The sequence below is a fragment of the Erinaceus europaeus genome, chromosome 15 (assembly GCF_950295315.1).
Source record: "Erinaceus europaeus chromosome 15, mEriEur2.1, whole genome shotgun sequence".
Taxonomy (NCBI): Eukaryota; Metazoa; Chordata; class Mammalia; order Eulipotyphla; family Erinaceidae; genus Erinaceus; species Erinaceus europaeus.
Genome location: NC_080176.1, coordinates 50558167 through 50574700, shown reverse-complemented (window position 1 = coordinate 50574700; position 16534 = coordinate 50558167). Strand labels below are relative to the sequence as shown.

General features: G+C 43.3%; 1 protein-coding gene across 6 annotated transcripts in view; it reads right to left on the bottom strand.

The window, feature by feature from the left end:
• Positions 1 to 16534, bottom strand: part of LOC132532408 (zinc finger and SCAN domain-containing protein 30-like) — a 61670-nt gene that overhangs the window by 43307 nt on the left and 1829 nt on the right. For all 6 annotated transcript variants that reach the window (XM_060173732.1, XM_060173733.1, XM_007535557.3 and 3 more), the window contains exons 2-3: positions 6924 to 7437; positions 6243 to 6381 (exon numbers count right to left, since the gene is read on the bottom strand). In XM_060173732.1, the coding sequence (XP_060029715.1) occupies positions 6243 to 6381; positions 6924 to 7322 (538 nt within the window). In that variant the 5' untranslated portion in view covers positions 7323 to 7437. The remainder of the gene's footprint in view (positions 1 to 6242; positions 6382 to 6923; positions 7438 to 16534) is intronic.

Genomic DNA, 16534 nt, shown 5'->3' with positions numbered 1-16534 from the left:
ATAAGAGAAAGGCTTGGGTCAACCCTCCAACTCTGTGTAAACAGGGCCCTGAGAGGAGTTTCCAACTCTGGGGATCCTCTGCTTGACTCAAAATCGTCTTTTCTGCCCCTGTGTCAATAAAACATTTAAAAGGAATATTGCCAATCCTTACTGTCATAGTAGGGTGACCTCGTTCTAAAACAGGAGTGGTCCACAAAAATCTCAGGCTCTGAATTTGCACCATTCAGAGGCGTGCCATTTTTATGAAACTTAGACCAACAATCTCTCCTCCAATGAAAACCTTTCTGGCATCTAGGACAAGGTGCTCGTGGCCTCTGGCTCCCTGACTGGAGGCAGGGTTGCCCTGACTGGAGGCATGGTTGTCTTGACTGGAGGCGGGGTCACGGCTTATCTGGACATTGGTTACACCAATGGCGACCACACTGAAGGCAAGCCCCCTTTTGCTTATGTGGGGTAGCTGTGTAAGCCTGTATCATAATGGGTGCCCCATAAGAGCCTGGTCTAAGTTCCTGTGTCGCTAAAATCCAATTAGCTGGTGTTTGTGTTTAAGACTGAGGCAGGCCTGACGGAATTCTGGTAGCATTCCATCCCAGAAAATAGAACGCAGGAAGAGAAAACAGGCTTCAGGATTATAAATCTTTCTCTCTAAGCTTGACCGCACCCTAGCAATGAATTTATCTAGGTATTCATCAGTTTCTTGGCGAAGGGAAAGAATGTGGACTGAGGCCTCTCCTGTGAGTGGGGTTAACCTCTTCCATGCTTGTGATGAGCAGATGCATATCTGTTCAAAATAACCAGCTGGAAACTTGGCTTCTGCCTGCTGAATTCCGGTTTCAAACTCTCCCGCTCCAAACACTGCATCAAAATTCCTCTACAGCTAATTCTGACTATTTCTCTGGGATTGTTTTGAGCATTCATCATGAAAACATGCCTCCCATTGCAGGTAAAGGGGGTCTGGGAGCATAGCACAAGCTACGTCCCTCCAATCTTGGGGGGTATTAAGGTGCTGGAGAAAAATGGATTTGGTCCATGGAGCATGAAGTCCATCATCCTTAATTGTCTGCCGGAGCTCTATAATTTCTTTGTAAGAGTATGGATGCCACACCTGAGGGTTTTGTCTATTGGGGGCCACATTTACCGGGAATGTGTGGACTTTCTCTGATAACGAGGTAGCAGCATGGGGGAGGAGTCACAGAAGTGGAAGCCACCTGAGGAGCAGCAGCAGCAGCCAGAGAAGCCAAACACGTGTCTGCCAAAACGGAAACATCAGGGCAAAATGCAGAGGGCTTAGGGCGGGTAAGCGCCAAGACAATATCCCTTAACTCTTGTATCTCATCCTCAAGGTTCCTTAACTTTTTGGCAGGGCACCCTATATATATCCCGAAGGCTGCAAACATAGCCAAGAGGATCCACAGTGAGGTCCCAAGTAAAATGTCTCCGAGATAGAAAACCTGTCCCATTAAAAAAGAATAAAGGGTTTGGGAAGCCTCTTTGTAAAATGGGAAGTCTCCCATGATGGAGAGGAACACGAGGCCGCAGAGAGTCAAGCGGCTGTATACTTACCTGCGTCTGGGCAGGTCGGTCCCTGTTCGGGCGCCAGGTGTCTGATGCAACTCGGAGTAGAGAAAGAGAGAAGATCCGGAGTGGAGAGGGAACACAATTCTTTATTCACGCAGGCACCTCAGAGTTGAGTGAGAGCACAGTGGTTCGGGACACGTGGAGCTAGCCAAAATGGCTGCCTTGTGCAGCACCATTTTCTGCGTCTAACCACTGAGGTGAAGACTGGGCAAGAGAGAGAGGGGTGGAAGAAGAAGGACTTTATAGGGCAAAAACCAGGAGTGACGAGCCGGGACAGGATTGCTTGGGAAGGGCACTTCAAGAATATCATATTAACTCTCGCAGGAACTGGCACTAGCCTGAGAGGACAACATGACAGAACAGGCACTCCAAGAATGTCCCAACTCTCGCAGGAACTGGCACTAGCCTGAGGAACATCTGCACAGCAAGTACAGGCTATATATATAAAAGGAAACTGAATAGAATTAAAGTTAAGATTATTTCACATGAATGTAGGAAAGAATATTTAAATGCTTTATTAGTTTGCTTGGATCATCATAACAAATACCAGCAGATGGCTGTGAGAAATTTGTTTATAATACTAAAAGACGTCCAAATTCTAACTGTCAGTAAATATGGGTTTTCATGAGCCTTTCTCTCTCACTGTTTTTCAGGCAGACACCTTACTGTGTCGACACAAGTTTACCCCTCTGTTTTGTTTGTTTCCAAATCTCTATCTTTTAAGTAAAATTACCAGTTATATTTTATTAGGATCTACCCTAATGATCCCATTTTAACTTACTGCTTCTTTAGAGACCCTATTTACAAATCCAATCAGATTCTGAGTAACTTGGGATGGACATCGCAACATAGGAATTTTGGAAAGATACAGTTTAGTCCATAGCAAATTTCACTGTGAAAAAAGTCCAAAAAAGACTTAAGAAATTGCAGTAGCATATGTTCCTCAAGAATATAAAAGAAGGAAGTTGAAATAATCTACCCTGTGTGACTTAGACATTTGTCTGCTTTAAGAGAAGGAACTTGAGGAAATGACTTTTCAAAATCCACTTGATATGGTTCCTCCTTGATGCAGAAACTTTTTTAAGCATGAGAGAAGAGTGAGGATTTCCCAGGATGCCTCAGTGATATATATTCCTTTGGTGAATTGCCAAAGTCAAGAGTTTGTCCTTTGGACTTTTGACCTTATAATTTTCTCAGCATACAATGAACTGATTTATCTCTGAGGTAGACTTTCATTAACTAAGCTCATGAAACTGGGTGATAAAAACAGAATAAAAATTAATGGGCAGTTTAACTATCATAAAAATCAAACTGAACAAATGCATTTTCTTATTACAGCTAAGTTACATGGGAAGTTAGTAATATTACTTAGTGAAGGGTAGCTGGATGGTAGAAAAGTTTAATGTGACCAAGTTAATAAGCCTTGGATCTTCTGCCTATAAGGACAGTTTTGTCCATAGCATTAAGTCCTTTTGCTTTCAACCCTTCACATCTTTACTAGCTCTTACTATACTGCATCTCTACTTCAAATTCACCCTTCAATGTCCTGCCTGTGATACTGAAATAATTCTCCATTGAAAACTGGTATTTGTGAGTGTTAATGGCAGAGCTCCAGAAGGAACTAGAGAAAAGAGGGTTTTCTTCATGGTTCTGGTATAATCTGTCCCTGCAACATGTGTAGTTATCCCCAAAGTGCTTACTCCCCAACTACTTTTAGAGGCGCTATCCCCAAGTGTGGTTTCCCAGAAGGTCCTTTACCAAAGTGTCTTCACCATAGGGTGATATGGGGTAGAAATATTACTTTTTTAAATTAAAGTTTATTTATTTATTTATTCCCTTTTGTTGCCCTTATTGTTTTACTATTGTAGTTATTATTGTTATTGTTGTCATCGTTGTTGGATAGGACAGGGAGAAATGGAGAGAGAAGGGGAAGACAGAGTGGGGGAGAGAAAGACACCTGCAGACCTGTTTCACCACCTGTGAAGCGACTCCCCTGTAGGTGGGGAGCCGGAGGCTCAAACCAGGATCCATACACTAGTTCTTGCTCTTTGCACCACCTGCACTTAACTCACTGTGCTACCGCCCAACTCTCATATTATTCTTTTTTAAAAAATATTTTATTTATTTATTTGGATAGAAACAGAGAAATTGAGAGGGGTGGGGAAGATAGACGCCTACAGACCTGGTTGTGAATCTTTCCCCCCAGCAAGTGGGGACCAGGAGCTTGAACCTGGATCCTTGTGCACTGTGATATGAGCACTTAACTAGGTGCACCACTACTTGGCCTTGATAGAGATATCATTCTAAAGAGTGACTTTGCAGTAAATTTGATACGGCACATACAGCCATGACCCTGTGTCTCATGAGTGGCTTCCCATGGTAAGTCAAGTTCCAGCTTTCCAGAAAGTTCAGCCATCACAGCACTTCAGTGAGTATCCCTAGCTTCAAAACAAGGTTATATTCTCTCTAACAAGTTCTGAGTCTCAACCCTGGCAGGGAAAAGGATAAAGTGGCGTCTTCTTCCAAATGTGCTCTTTCCTTTGGTGCTCTGTTTCAGTCCTAGACTCCCTACAAGTGTTATCCCTATATTCTTTCAGGCTTTTTGTTTTATTTTTTAATCAATTACTATTTAAGTTATAAAAATAATTCCATGTTATAATTAATCATTTTTTTAGATTTTATTTATTTTTAATATTTTCTTTATTCATTAACTGGATAGAGACAGATAGAAACTAAAATGGAAGGTGGAAATAGAGATGGGACAGAGAGAAAGAGATAGAGCGAGAGACCTGTATCACTCCTTCACTGGTTGTGAATCCTCTCCCTGAAGATAGGGACTGGGGGCTTAAAGCATGGTAACATGTGCACTTAACTGTTATATTATTAAACTTTCCCTATGGACTGAGGAGATAGCACCATCAGTAAGTAGTGCAATAAACATTCTTGCCTGAGGCTCTAAGGTCCCAGGTTCAATCCCCAGCCTCACTATAAGTCAGAGCTGAGCAGTGCTCTGGTCAAAAAACAAACAAACAAACAAAACATTCCTTGTTCTAGTTACTATGTGGTTTCTGTTACTGATACAGTATCCATCTTTATCCCAGTGGGAGAATAATGTTGGAAATCAGAGGACTGGCAGAATGCCTCATTTGGATAGTGCACTGTTTTGCCACATGTGTGACCCAAGTTCAAGCCTGGCTCCTAGCACACCAAAAGAAGCTTCAGTGCTGTGGAGTTAATCTCTCTCTCTCTCCCTCTCCTTCCCTCCCTACCTACATAATTTCTTTCTCTCTCTCTCTCCTCTCTCTGCCTCTGTATTTATCTTAAAAAAAAAAAAAGAAAATCAGAATATCGGAGTATAATCAAAAATTTGAGCCTGGGACCCTACTGCAGTAGAGGTAGTTTGGTGTTGTTATCTATCTATCTATCTATCTATCTATCTTATTATCTCAATCTGAAAAAGTCAAACAGGAATAGCAAAGCCAAGGTGATACAGAAAAGAAAAAGAAGAAAATCAAGATGCTGATTGTCACAGATGATGGATATTATTAGTGATCTTAATTCTTTTATTTTAAGTGAGACTGTGTGTGTGAGGGAGACTAGGATAACACTTATCCATCATTATGGTATTATGTTTTTGTCTTTGTTTTTCTTAATATTATACAGTATGGGGAATTGAACTCAGGGACTTGAACATGAAAAGCATATATTCTACCACTCATGCCATCTCTCCAGCCCAAGAACTTAATTCTTTTAAAAAAATTCATTAGTAAGTTAATAGTAGTTTACATGATTGTAAGATCTTAATTCTTTTTTTAAAATTTTATTAGTAATTTAATAGTGGTTTACAAGATAGTAATATTACAGGGGTATGGTTTTACACCACACCTACCACCAAAGTTCTGTGCCCTCCCACAATCCTCCACTCTACCCAGTGATAATCACCATAGTTTTCACAAAATCTTAAAGAAAATTTGGTCACTCTTACTGTTAACTAGTTCATGAGTTTCAATTCTCTATATTCCACATATGGGCGAAACCACCTAGTACTTCTCTTTTACTTCCTTTCTAACATCCTTAAACATAAGCACTTTCAGTTCCATCTATTTGGCCCCAAAGGACACAATATTATCATCTTTTTTTTTTCAATTTCACAGTATTCCATTGGGGGAATACATATATATCCCATAACTTCTTTACCCAGTCATCTGTGGCATTCAGTTTGCTTTCAGTCCCTGACAATTATTTTGCCATTGCTGGGATTTCATGCCTGCATGATTCTACCATTGCTCCCAGTGGACTTTTTCCTTATTTGTATAGATAGAGGGGAGAAAGAGAAAGAGAAAAGAGATAACACAGTACTGACGTACAGTGTATGAAGCTTCCCCCTGTGCAGGTAGAAGTCAAGGCTTGAATTCAGGTCCTCACCCACTGTAAAGCATGCACTATGAATTATCTGCCAGTCCCAAAGACTTATTATTAATTCAATATTAATTATAGCAAAACTTCACTTTCTAGGTAGAGTCAATGGGAAAATATTTCTATACAAGGGGGTCATTCCACAACACTAAATGACAGCCACAGGTGTGTGTGATCGTGAAAATGAATCAGGCTACAGGTAGTTGCACTCAACTGCCTCCAACCCCACAGGGAATATAGCTCCTCACCTCTCCCATTCAAATCCTGGTGCTCTAGAGCTCCACTCTTGCACTGGTTCTCCAAGGGCTGCAAATGGCTAGTCAGAGACTTCAGTTCTCTCGTGGATGTCATTTCCTTCCAGATCATTCCTTGGCTAGGAGCTGGGTCCTAGGAGTAATCAAGTACAAACACAATGATTCTGAACACTTACAGAAGGAAAACCTTGGAGGTTAGGGAAATAGCTCATCCAGCAGGGCACATGTTTATCATGCACAAGGACCCAGGTTTGAGCCCCCAGACACCATGTAGAACCATGTTAAAGGGAAGCTTCATGAGTGGTGAAACAGTGCTGTGGTGTCTCCCGATCTCTCTCTGCCTATCTTTCTCCCTCTATGTATCTCACTCTCTAGGAAAGAAAACTATTAAATAGTCCTCCAAGAGTGATGTAATAATGCAAATAGGAAGACCCACGCACATACACACAAATTCAAAGACCCCAAGATTAACAGGGCAAGACAGGAGGAACAGGAAACTCATTCAGATGATTAGACAGAAAACAGCAGGACTAAAAGTCCCCATGACCTCCATGGACAATAAACAATACCTGAAGATAGGAAGTTTATGGTTCTCTGCTAACCAAGTCAACACCACTTGCAACACTCTCCGCCATTAACTTCCAGTGGGCAAAACAAGAAAGCACTCTACCTTACCTGTTGCCTTGGTTCATCAAGCTCTCTCTCCAGCTCCTCCAGCATAGTCACAGCCTCCTCTGCATTCTCTGGGTGATGTTCCTGCAGCCAGGCCTGCAGTTCCTCGGGCAGGATGGTGAGAAACTGCTCCAGCACCAGCAGCTCCAGGATCTGCTCCTTGGTGTGCACCTCCGGCCTCAGCCACTGTCTGCACAGCTCCCGGAGTCTGCTCAGGGCCTCCCGGGGTCCAGCAGAGTCAGAATAACCAAACTGCCTGAACTGCTGACAGAAAGTCTCCTGGCTGTAGGTGTTTCCCTGAAGGCCAAATTCCTGCCCCCAGACATAATTTTCTTCTTCAGCCTTCACAGATACATCTTCTTTTGGAGAGTAGTATGTTAAGAACTCAGCCTTTTCTGACATGCTGGGCAGAGAAAGTCTGGAAAGGTGGCTTGGATAAGGCAGGGAAAAGATGAAGGTGGTGACAAAGATGCCTTCTGAATTCCAGTTCTCCAGCTACTTTCTGACATGGACAGTGCTAAAACGACACAGGGAGAGATGTGCTTAGAAGATAAGTAAAAGTGAGAGTCGGGCTGTAGCACAGCAGGTTAAGTGCATGTGGTGCAAAGCACAAGGACCAGCGGAAGGATCATGGTTCAAGGCCCAGGCTCCCCACCTGCAAGGGAGTCCCTTCACAGGCAGTGAAACAGGTCTGCAGGTGTCTGTCTTTCTCTCTCCCTCTCTGTCTTCCCCATCTCTCTCCATTTCTCTCTGTCTAATCTAACAATGACGGCATTAATAACTACAATAATAAATACAGCAACAATGAAAAACAACAAGGGCAGCAAAAAGGGAAAATAAATAAAATATAAAAAAAAAAGAAGGTAAGTGGGAGTCGGGCGGTAGCGCAGCGGGTTAAGCGCAGGTGGCGCAAAGCACAAGGACCGGCATAAGGATCCCGGTTCGAGCCCCCAGCTCCCCACCTGCAGGGGAGTCGCTTCACAGGCGGAGAAGCAGGTCTGCAGGTGTCTGTCTTTCTCTCCCCCTCTCTGTCTTCCCCTCCTCTCTCCATTTCTCTCTGTCCTATCCAACAACAACGACAACAATAAAACAACAAGAGCAACAAAAGGGAATAAATAAATAAATATTAAAAAAAAAAAGAAGATAAGTACAAGCTTTTTTTTTTCTTTTTTTTCTTTTTTTTTCTTTTCCTCCTCCAGGGTTATTGCTGGGCTCGGTGCCTGCACCATGAATCCACCGCTCCTGGAGGCCATTTTTCCCCCCTTTTGTTGCCCTTGTCGTAGCTTCGTTGTGGTTATTATTATTATTGCCCTTGTTGACGCAATTCGTTGTTGGATAGGACAGAGAGAAATGGAGAGAGGAGGGGAAGACAGAGAAGGGGAGAGAAAGATAGACACCTGCAGACCTGCTTCACCGCCTGTGAAGCGACTCCCCTGCAGGTGGGGAGCCGGGGGCTCGAACCGGGATCCTTACGCCAGTCCCTGCGCTTTGCGCCACTTGCGCTTAACCCACTGCACCACCGCCCGACCCCCGCTTATTTATTTTTTATAGAGGAATTGATGGCTTACAATAAATATAGTTGCTGATTCATATATAAAATTTCTCAATTTCCACCCCCAGCTTTGGTCCTCCTCCACTGTCATGCCCCAGGAGTCCTTTACTTTGGTGAAATACACTTAATTTTTTTTCTTTCCACCAGCGTTGCTGCAGGGGTGCTAGCACTACAAACACACAGCTCTCAATGGCCATTTTTCCTTTTTTTTTTTTTTTTTGCCTCTAAAATTATTGCTGGGGCTCGGTGCCTGCACTATGAATCCACTGCTCCTGGAGGCCATTTTTTCCCATTTTGTTGCCCTTGTTGTTGTTGTTATTGTTGCCACTGATACTATTGGATAGGACAGAGAAATCGAGAGAGGAGGGGAAGACAGGGAGGGAGAGAAAGATAGACACCTGCAGACCTGCTTCAACACTTGTGAAGGGACCCCCCCCTGCAGGTGAGGAGCAGGGGCAGGAGGCTCAATCCAGATCCTTATGCCAGTCCTTGTGCTTGGCACCATGTGAGCTTAACCCACTGCGCTACCACCCAACCCCCTTCCTTTATATTTTTATATGTCATTTCAAAGAGAAGTTGAGAGAGGAGGGAGAGATAGAGAAGAAGAAAGACAGACACCTGCAGACCTGCTTCACCACTCATGAAGCTTCCCCCCTGCAGGTAGGGAGCAGGGGCTTGAACCTGGGTCCTTGAACATGGTAGCATGTGTAGTCAACTGGGTGTGCCATCACCCAACCCCCTAAATAAAGGCTATTGGCTGCCAATTGCCAGGGATTATAACACTGTAAAGAAAACTAAAAGGGAGCTACTATATAAATGACACATTAAAAGATGATTCAGAATTTCCGCAGGCTATGAAATAGAAAGTAATAAAAAAAAAAAGTACCAACCAATATCAATTCAGCCTTTAGCAATAATGTGTGGAACAACACTCTCAATAACATGACTATAGATTATGGAGAAACACTGCAGCTATCCCCATTTATTAATCTGCTTGTTTAGCCACTGTTCGGAGTTATAACCAGCTCTCTGAGGAGTCAGTGTTGTGGCAATGTACATGTGCTCAGACACTGGTCATGCACAACAGTAGTATAGAAATCAGCTTCCAGTATCTTATATCACTTCTCGAAGTTTCAATCCATCTCATTCTTGCAGTTGGTTGCTATACTAGTATTTTTAGTATGTGTATTTTTTACTTTATTGTGTACCCCACAGTACCATTTATTTCCTGTTTTTATTACAATACAATATACTAGTAAATAAACATTTAAAAGTATATTTTAAATGTAATAGGGCTAAAGAGATAGCATAATGGTTATGCAAAAAAGCTTTCATGCCTGGGAGTCAGGTGGTAGTGCAGCGGGTTAAGTGCAGGTGGCACAAAGCTCAAGGACCGGTATAAAGATCCCGGTTTGAGCCCCGGCTCCCCACCTGCAGGGGAGTTGTTTCACAGGTGGTGAAGCAAGTCTGCAGGTGTCTTTCTCTGCCCCTCTGTCTTCCCCTCCTCTCTTCATTTCTCTGTCCTGTCCAACAACAGTGACAAAAATAATAACTACAACAATAAAAAACAACAAGGGCAACAAAAGGGAACAAATAAATAAAATAAATTAATTTTTTTAAATTTTTTATAAAAAAAAGAACTGGGCTCTGGGGGGCTGGCCAGTGGCGTACTGGGTTAAGTGCACATAGAGCCAAGCACAAGAATAAGAGCAGGGATCCCAGTTTGACCTCCTGGCTCCCCACCTGCAGGGGGGTCGCTTCATAAGCAGTGAAGCAGGTCTGCAGGTTTCTCTCTTTCTCTCCCCATTTCTTCTGTCCTATCCAACAACAGCAGCAGCAACAATAACAGCAACAACAATTGAAAAAAAAAAAAAGATGCCACCAGGAGCAGTGAATTTGTAGTGCAGGCACTGAGCCCCAGCAATAATCCTTGTGACAAAAAAAGAAAGAAAGAAAGAAAGAAAGGAAGGAAGGAAGAAAGAAAAGAGAAGAGAAGAGAAGAGAAGAGAAGAAAAGAAAAGAAAAGAAAAGAAAAGAAAAGAAAAGAAAAGAAAAGAAAAGAAAAGAAAAGAAAAGAAAAAGAACTGGGCTCTGAAGTACTGGGCCAAGGACTTCACAATGGAATAACTATTATCATCCACATCTCACGGATGAGAATACTGAGGTTCGGAACATGAAAATTTCAAGGTGGTACAGAGCAAAGTCAAGGCATAAACCTAGAAGTATCCAAGTATCTAGTTGTTCAGCTCTAAAGTCTTCTTCTTCTCCTTCTTCTCCTTCTTTCTCCTTCTCCTTCTCCTCCTCCTCCTCCTTCTCCTCCTCCTCCTACTCCTTCTCCTCCTTATTCTCCTCATCCTCCTCCTTTTCCTTCTCCTCCTCCTCCTCCTCCTTCTCCTCCTTATTCTCCTCCTCCTTCTCCTCCTTATTCTCCTCCTCCTCATTCTCCTCCTCCTTCTCCTCCTCCTCCCTCTTCTTCTTCTTCTTCTTTTTGCCTCCAGGGTTTTCACTGGGGCTTGGTGCTTGCATTACTGCTCCTCAAGGCCATTTTATCTATTTTGTTGTTGTTGTCATTGTTGCTATTATTGTTGTCCTTATTGCTGTTGTTGTTAGATAGGACAGAGAGAAGTCAAAAAAGGAATGGAAGACAGGGGGGGGGGGCGGGTGGGGAAAGAAAGACACAGACACCTGCAGACCTGCTTCACCATTTATTACGTGACACCCCCCCGCAGGTGGGGGTCTGGGGGGTCGAACCAAGATCCTGATGCTGGTCCTTGCACTTCTCACCATGTTTGCTTAATCCACTGCACTACCGCCCGGCCCCCAAATCTTCTTACTGCAGAAAGATTACTGCCTAAGACAACCAAGAAGATTATCACCATCACATGTAGTAGTGACATTTGGAAAGGGTCACAGAGCATGAATGACCAAGGTGAGTGTAAAAAGCAAGGAAATGGGAGTCAGGCAGTAGTACAGCGGGTTAAGTGCACGTGGTGTAAATCCAAGGACCAGGTAAGAAGCCTGGTTAGAGCCCTGGCTCCCCACCTGCAGGGATGTCACTTTACAAGTGTTGAAGCATGTCTGCAGGTGTCTATCTCTCCCCCTCTGTCTTCCCCTTCTCTCTCCATTTCTCTCTGTCCTATCCAACAACCATAATACAATAATAACTACAACAATAAAAACAACAAGGGCAACAAAAGGGAATAAATAAATAAATATTAAAAAAAAAGGAAATGTCATTCTTGGAGGTTTCTCTTTTATCTTCTTTACTATTAGACATCAATGTTTTTTCTTAGTATTATACACTCACCCGCCAACCCAAATGCACAATTCATAGTAGGTGCTAATAATACATAAGAAAATAAATGTCACCCTCTAGAAGTCATTGCTGATGCAGACCTAATGACGAGCCCCTGAATTCAAGTTCATCAGTACCACCTCCAAGTACGGCCATCGCCATTTCCAGACTGTGAAGGAGAAGAGAGAATTCATGGGACCACTGAAGAAAGCATTGCAAAGGAGCTTAAAGTCAGGAACAGACTGTGCTGGTGGGAAAAAATATTTTCCAGTGATTGTAGGGAGAGAAAGAGAGAGGAGGTGGTGGAACACAAAAACGTATGAGCAAGCCACTCTTTAATAAAGGAAGGAAATTTTCAAAGAAGCAACGGTGAACATTTTCAAATACCCAATAAAGATTGAAACAAGTTGCCATACCACATGTCACTGTAACACACTCCACACCACAAAGAGGTGACTTAGCTTGAAGGAAAAGCAAAACACTGGCATCAGGTGACTCAACAATTTGGAATCTTGGTACAGTCTCTTACTAGTTGTGTTAACATCTGTCACTAACTGAACCTCTTCGTGATTCTATTTCCTCTCTGAAAAATGGAGTTAATTATGTCTTCACTGTAGTATTATTATCAGAACTAGAAATCACATAAAATTTCTAATGTAGAGCCTGGTGCAACCTTGTGTCCCAATGCTTTGACAGTGGAAGCTTTACTGTCACTTGCTAACTTTTGCATTACAAAGTTAGCTAAGACAGTAAAATGACTTGCAAATAAGTTTTTTTCTCTTTTTTTGGCCCCCAGGGTTATCATTGGGGTTCGGTGCCTGCACTACAAATCCACTGCTCCTGGCAATTTTTTTTTTCTATTTTATTGGACAAGACAGAAAGAAATTGAGAAGGGAGAGGAGGGAAGACAGAGAGGGAGAGAGGAAGATAGACATTTATAGACCTGCTTCACTGCTTGTGAAGCGACCCCCTGCAGGTGGGGAACTGGGGGCTCAAACCTGTATCCTTGCATGCGGTTCCTTGAGCTTCACACTGTGTGTGCTTAACCTGGTGCACCACCACGCCCTCCAAGTAAGCTTTTCATCTGCAGCCAGTCCAAAGCCTCCAAACCAACCTAGACCATCTCTTACACAGGGCTTTCTGTTGTTAAAATTCGGGAAGGCTCTGGCTGGCCGGGCTAGCTTCACGGTGGTGAACAGAGACGCGGAGACAGTGGCTGGGCAGGGAAGCTGTATTTCTTTATTCAGGAACAACGATTCACAAACTAAGACAAACTAATCACCAAACAGAACTCTGCTGTCTCTTTGCGGCGGCGCAAGCACTCTTTCTTTTTCTCTCGAACTCAGGAACCCTCTCCCTTACTCTCGAACTCAGAAACTCTCGCACCCTCGCACTCTCGAACTCCGGAACTCAGGAACTCTGTCACTGGGGAACTCAGGAACTCTCGGACTCCGGAACCCTCTCCCAGGGTCCCTTGGGGCGGGGCCAAGCAGGCCCGCGAAATTAACAGGACTCATCCAATTCTCTTAGAGGGGGAGGGCTAGAACAAGCCAATGTAAAGCATACGACAGCTTTCCACACCCAGGACCACTGTCTTGCTACCCAGGTCACCTCAGGGCTAGGTACCAGATAACTATGGACAAGCCCTGCAGTGAGAATCCACTGAAAATATGTCAACTAGCCAATCCTGCCTGCCTCACCTATTGTTTCTCACAGAATCTACAGTAAGGGCTCCTACCTACCTCCTTCAACCCTACCCCTCATTTGCCTCTTGACACTAATTGAGGTATTAGTCACAGGAGTGAGGAGTTTGAAAATAATATCATCAGACTCTTCTTATAGCATATGAGAGTAAGTCACACCCCTCCTCTTTGGAACTTCTGACTGCAAAGCTATCTTGTTAATGATCTGATCCATTCTTTTTTTTTTTTATGTTTTGTTCTTGGTGCAGAGGGAGAAGAAGCTCTAACTTGCAAGCCACTAGCCATCTCACCACTCTAGGATTTTTTTTCGCAGCTAGTTAGCCATAAAGATGGGCAGACAGAGAGACCAAAAGCACCAGAGCCTCCCTGGTGTATAGGTATGCCAATGTGCTCAAACCTCAGTGTTGGGCATGACAAGGCAGGTGCCCTACTAGATGAGTTATCTCACTGCTCCTTGACCCATGAGCATTTTAAAGTCCATGACCCAAAGAAGATAGTCACTTCATGGTGGATATGTGGTCAAGGAAATGCAAACTCCATGTTACAAGGAGTGGTTTGTAGACAGAATAGACTCTGATGGGGAAAGTTACCAGTCAGGATTCAATAAAAGGAAGCACAAGGCCCCTGTTTTTTCTATCATTACATAAAGAATTCTGGAGCAAGGCATTACTGTCTCAGGGAAAAGATCCTTTTTATTTATTTTTTGTCTTTTTTAATTAATTTGTTTATTCCCTTTTATTGCCCTTGTTGTTTTATTGTTGTAGTTATTATTGTTGTCGTCGTTGATGGATAGGACAGACAGAAATGGAGAAAGGAGGGGAAGACAGAGAGGGGAAGAGAAAGATAGACACTTGGAGACCTGCTTCACCGCCTGTGAAGCGACTCCCCTGCAGGTGGGGAGCCAGGGGATTGAACAGGGATCCTTATGTGGTCCTTGCACTTTGTACCATCTGCGCTTAACCTGCTATGCTACCACTCAAATCCCCGTGTTTTATCTGTTTTTAAGAATTATTTTTCTACCCATTCGAGCCCCCGGCTCCCCACCTGCTGGTGGGTCACTTCACAAGTGGTGAAGCAGGTCTGCAGGTGTCTATCCTTCTCTCCCCCTCTCTACATTTCTCTCTGTCCTATCTAACAACAACGACATCAATAACAACAATAATAATAACTACATCAACAATGAAAAACAACAAGGGCAACAAAATGGAAAATAAATAAATATATTTTTTTAAAAGAATTATTTTTCTAAAGGCAGAGCTAAAGAGTAGCTCTGTGGTAGCTACAGAGCTGCCGAATCTCCTCTCCCCAGTCAACTAAGAATAACAAAGAAGATCACCTGAGAATACAAAACAAGACTTGGAATACTCTGGGAACCCACCAAGTCACAGATTAGGAGTGAGTAATTAAGCCAAAAAAATCTGTTGATAGTTTAAAAGCCCATAGGCTCCCAGAGCCTACAGGGAAGATAAAGAACAAAAGAGGGTTTAACAGCCCCCATACTTCACCTCAAGAATTGAGACGACATTGAAACAACTGTTAATTTCTGTAACTGTGAATTCCTTAAGTACCTTACTTAGACACAAGTCAATCCAGGCAAGTGTGATTAGTGGATTGAATAGTACTAAGAGAGGGACCTCATAATACACTATATACAATGGTTTAAACAAGAAACATAGGAGGAGTGAACCAGGACAAAAGTCCAGATAAACCCTCCCCCAAAGGGTTTTGAGAACAAGATCCAAACACTAATTGAGGTATTGAAAATATCAGAAATGGGAAACAGCAAATGAGACTCCTGAAACACTATCTGGCTCATGATTAGTCAACAATTTGTTTGGCTTTATATGTTAACTTTTTTCAGCCACTAGGTTCCAGATGCTACCATGATGCCAACTGGACTTCTCTGGACAGGCAACCCCACCAATGTGTCCTGGAGCCCCGCTTTCCCGGAGCCCCACCTCACTAGGGAAAGAGAGACAGGCTGGGAGTAATGGATCACCCTGTCAATGACCATGTTTGGGGTGGAAGCAATTACAGAAGCCAGACCTTTCACCTTCTGCACCCCATAATGACCTTGGGTCCATACTCATAGAGAGATAAAGAACAGGAAAGCTATCAAGAAAGGGGATTGGATACGGAGTCACAAGTGGTGACACATCAAGCAACATAACTCAGCAGCACCAAACTGACTGAACTTTTTTAGGATCAGTACTACATCCTACACCTTGAACACATGGCCAAGAATGTTGCTCTCCGGTGTGATGCCTGCACCCAGACTAATGGAGGGCTGCCCACAAGAGTATCCCCTGAAGTACGGATGAGAGGGGTGACCCCAGGAGAATAATAGGAAGTGGACTTTACCTAAATCAAACCTGGACAAAACAGTTACTGTTATTTACTTTTTTTTCATTGATACATTTTCAGGATGGGTAGAAGCTTTCCCTACTTAAACAGGAATAGATTAGGTTACAGTAAAAAAGTTACTACAGGAACTAGTTCCCCAATTCGGCCTTCCGTTAACAATGGGGTCCAACAATGGCCCAGCTTTCATAGCCCAGATCACTCAATTAGTATCAAAGGCTTTGGGTATTAAATGAAATTACATTGTGACTATGGGCCCCAAAGTTCCGGACAAGTAGAAAGGATGAATAGGACTTTAAAAGAGACTTAGACCAAATTAACTATAGAGACCAGCGAAGGGTGGGTGCGCCTCCTTCCCTTGCCCTTCTCCGGGCTAGGTGTACCCCCTACCAACAGGGATTATCAACTTCGAGACAGTGTTTGGGAGACCCCCTGCTATACTCCCAAAGCTCAGAGATGAGCAACTAACTGAAATCTCTAACCAGAACTGTCAGTCAAAGTTCAGGGCGCCCAGTATGCCGCAAATGGGCTAGCTTCGCTGCGTGAGACAGACAACCAGGGACACATGGCTAAGCGATGAAGCAGTATTTATTTATTCACGAACGAACGCTTCAAAAAACTAATCTAATCTAATCACAGCCCAATTCTGTCTTGCTTCTCTCTCCTCCTAGGGAAGAGTCAGAAACCAAGGAAGTTATGTCCT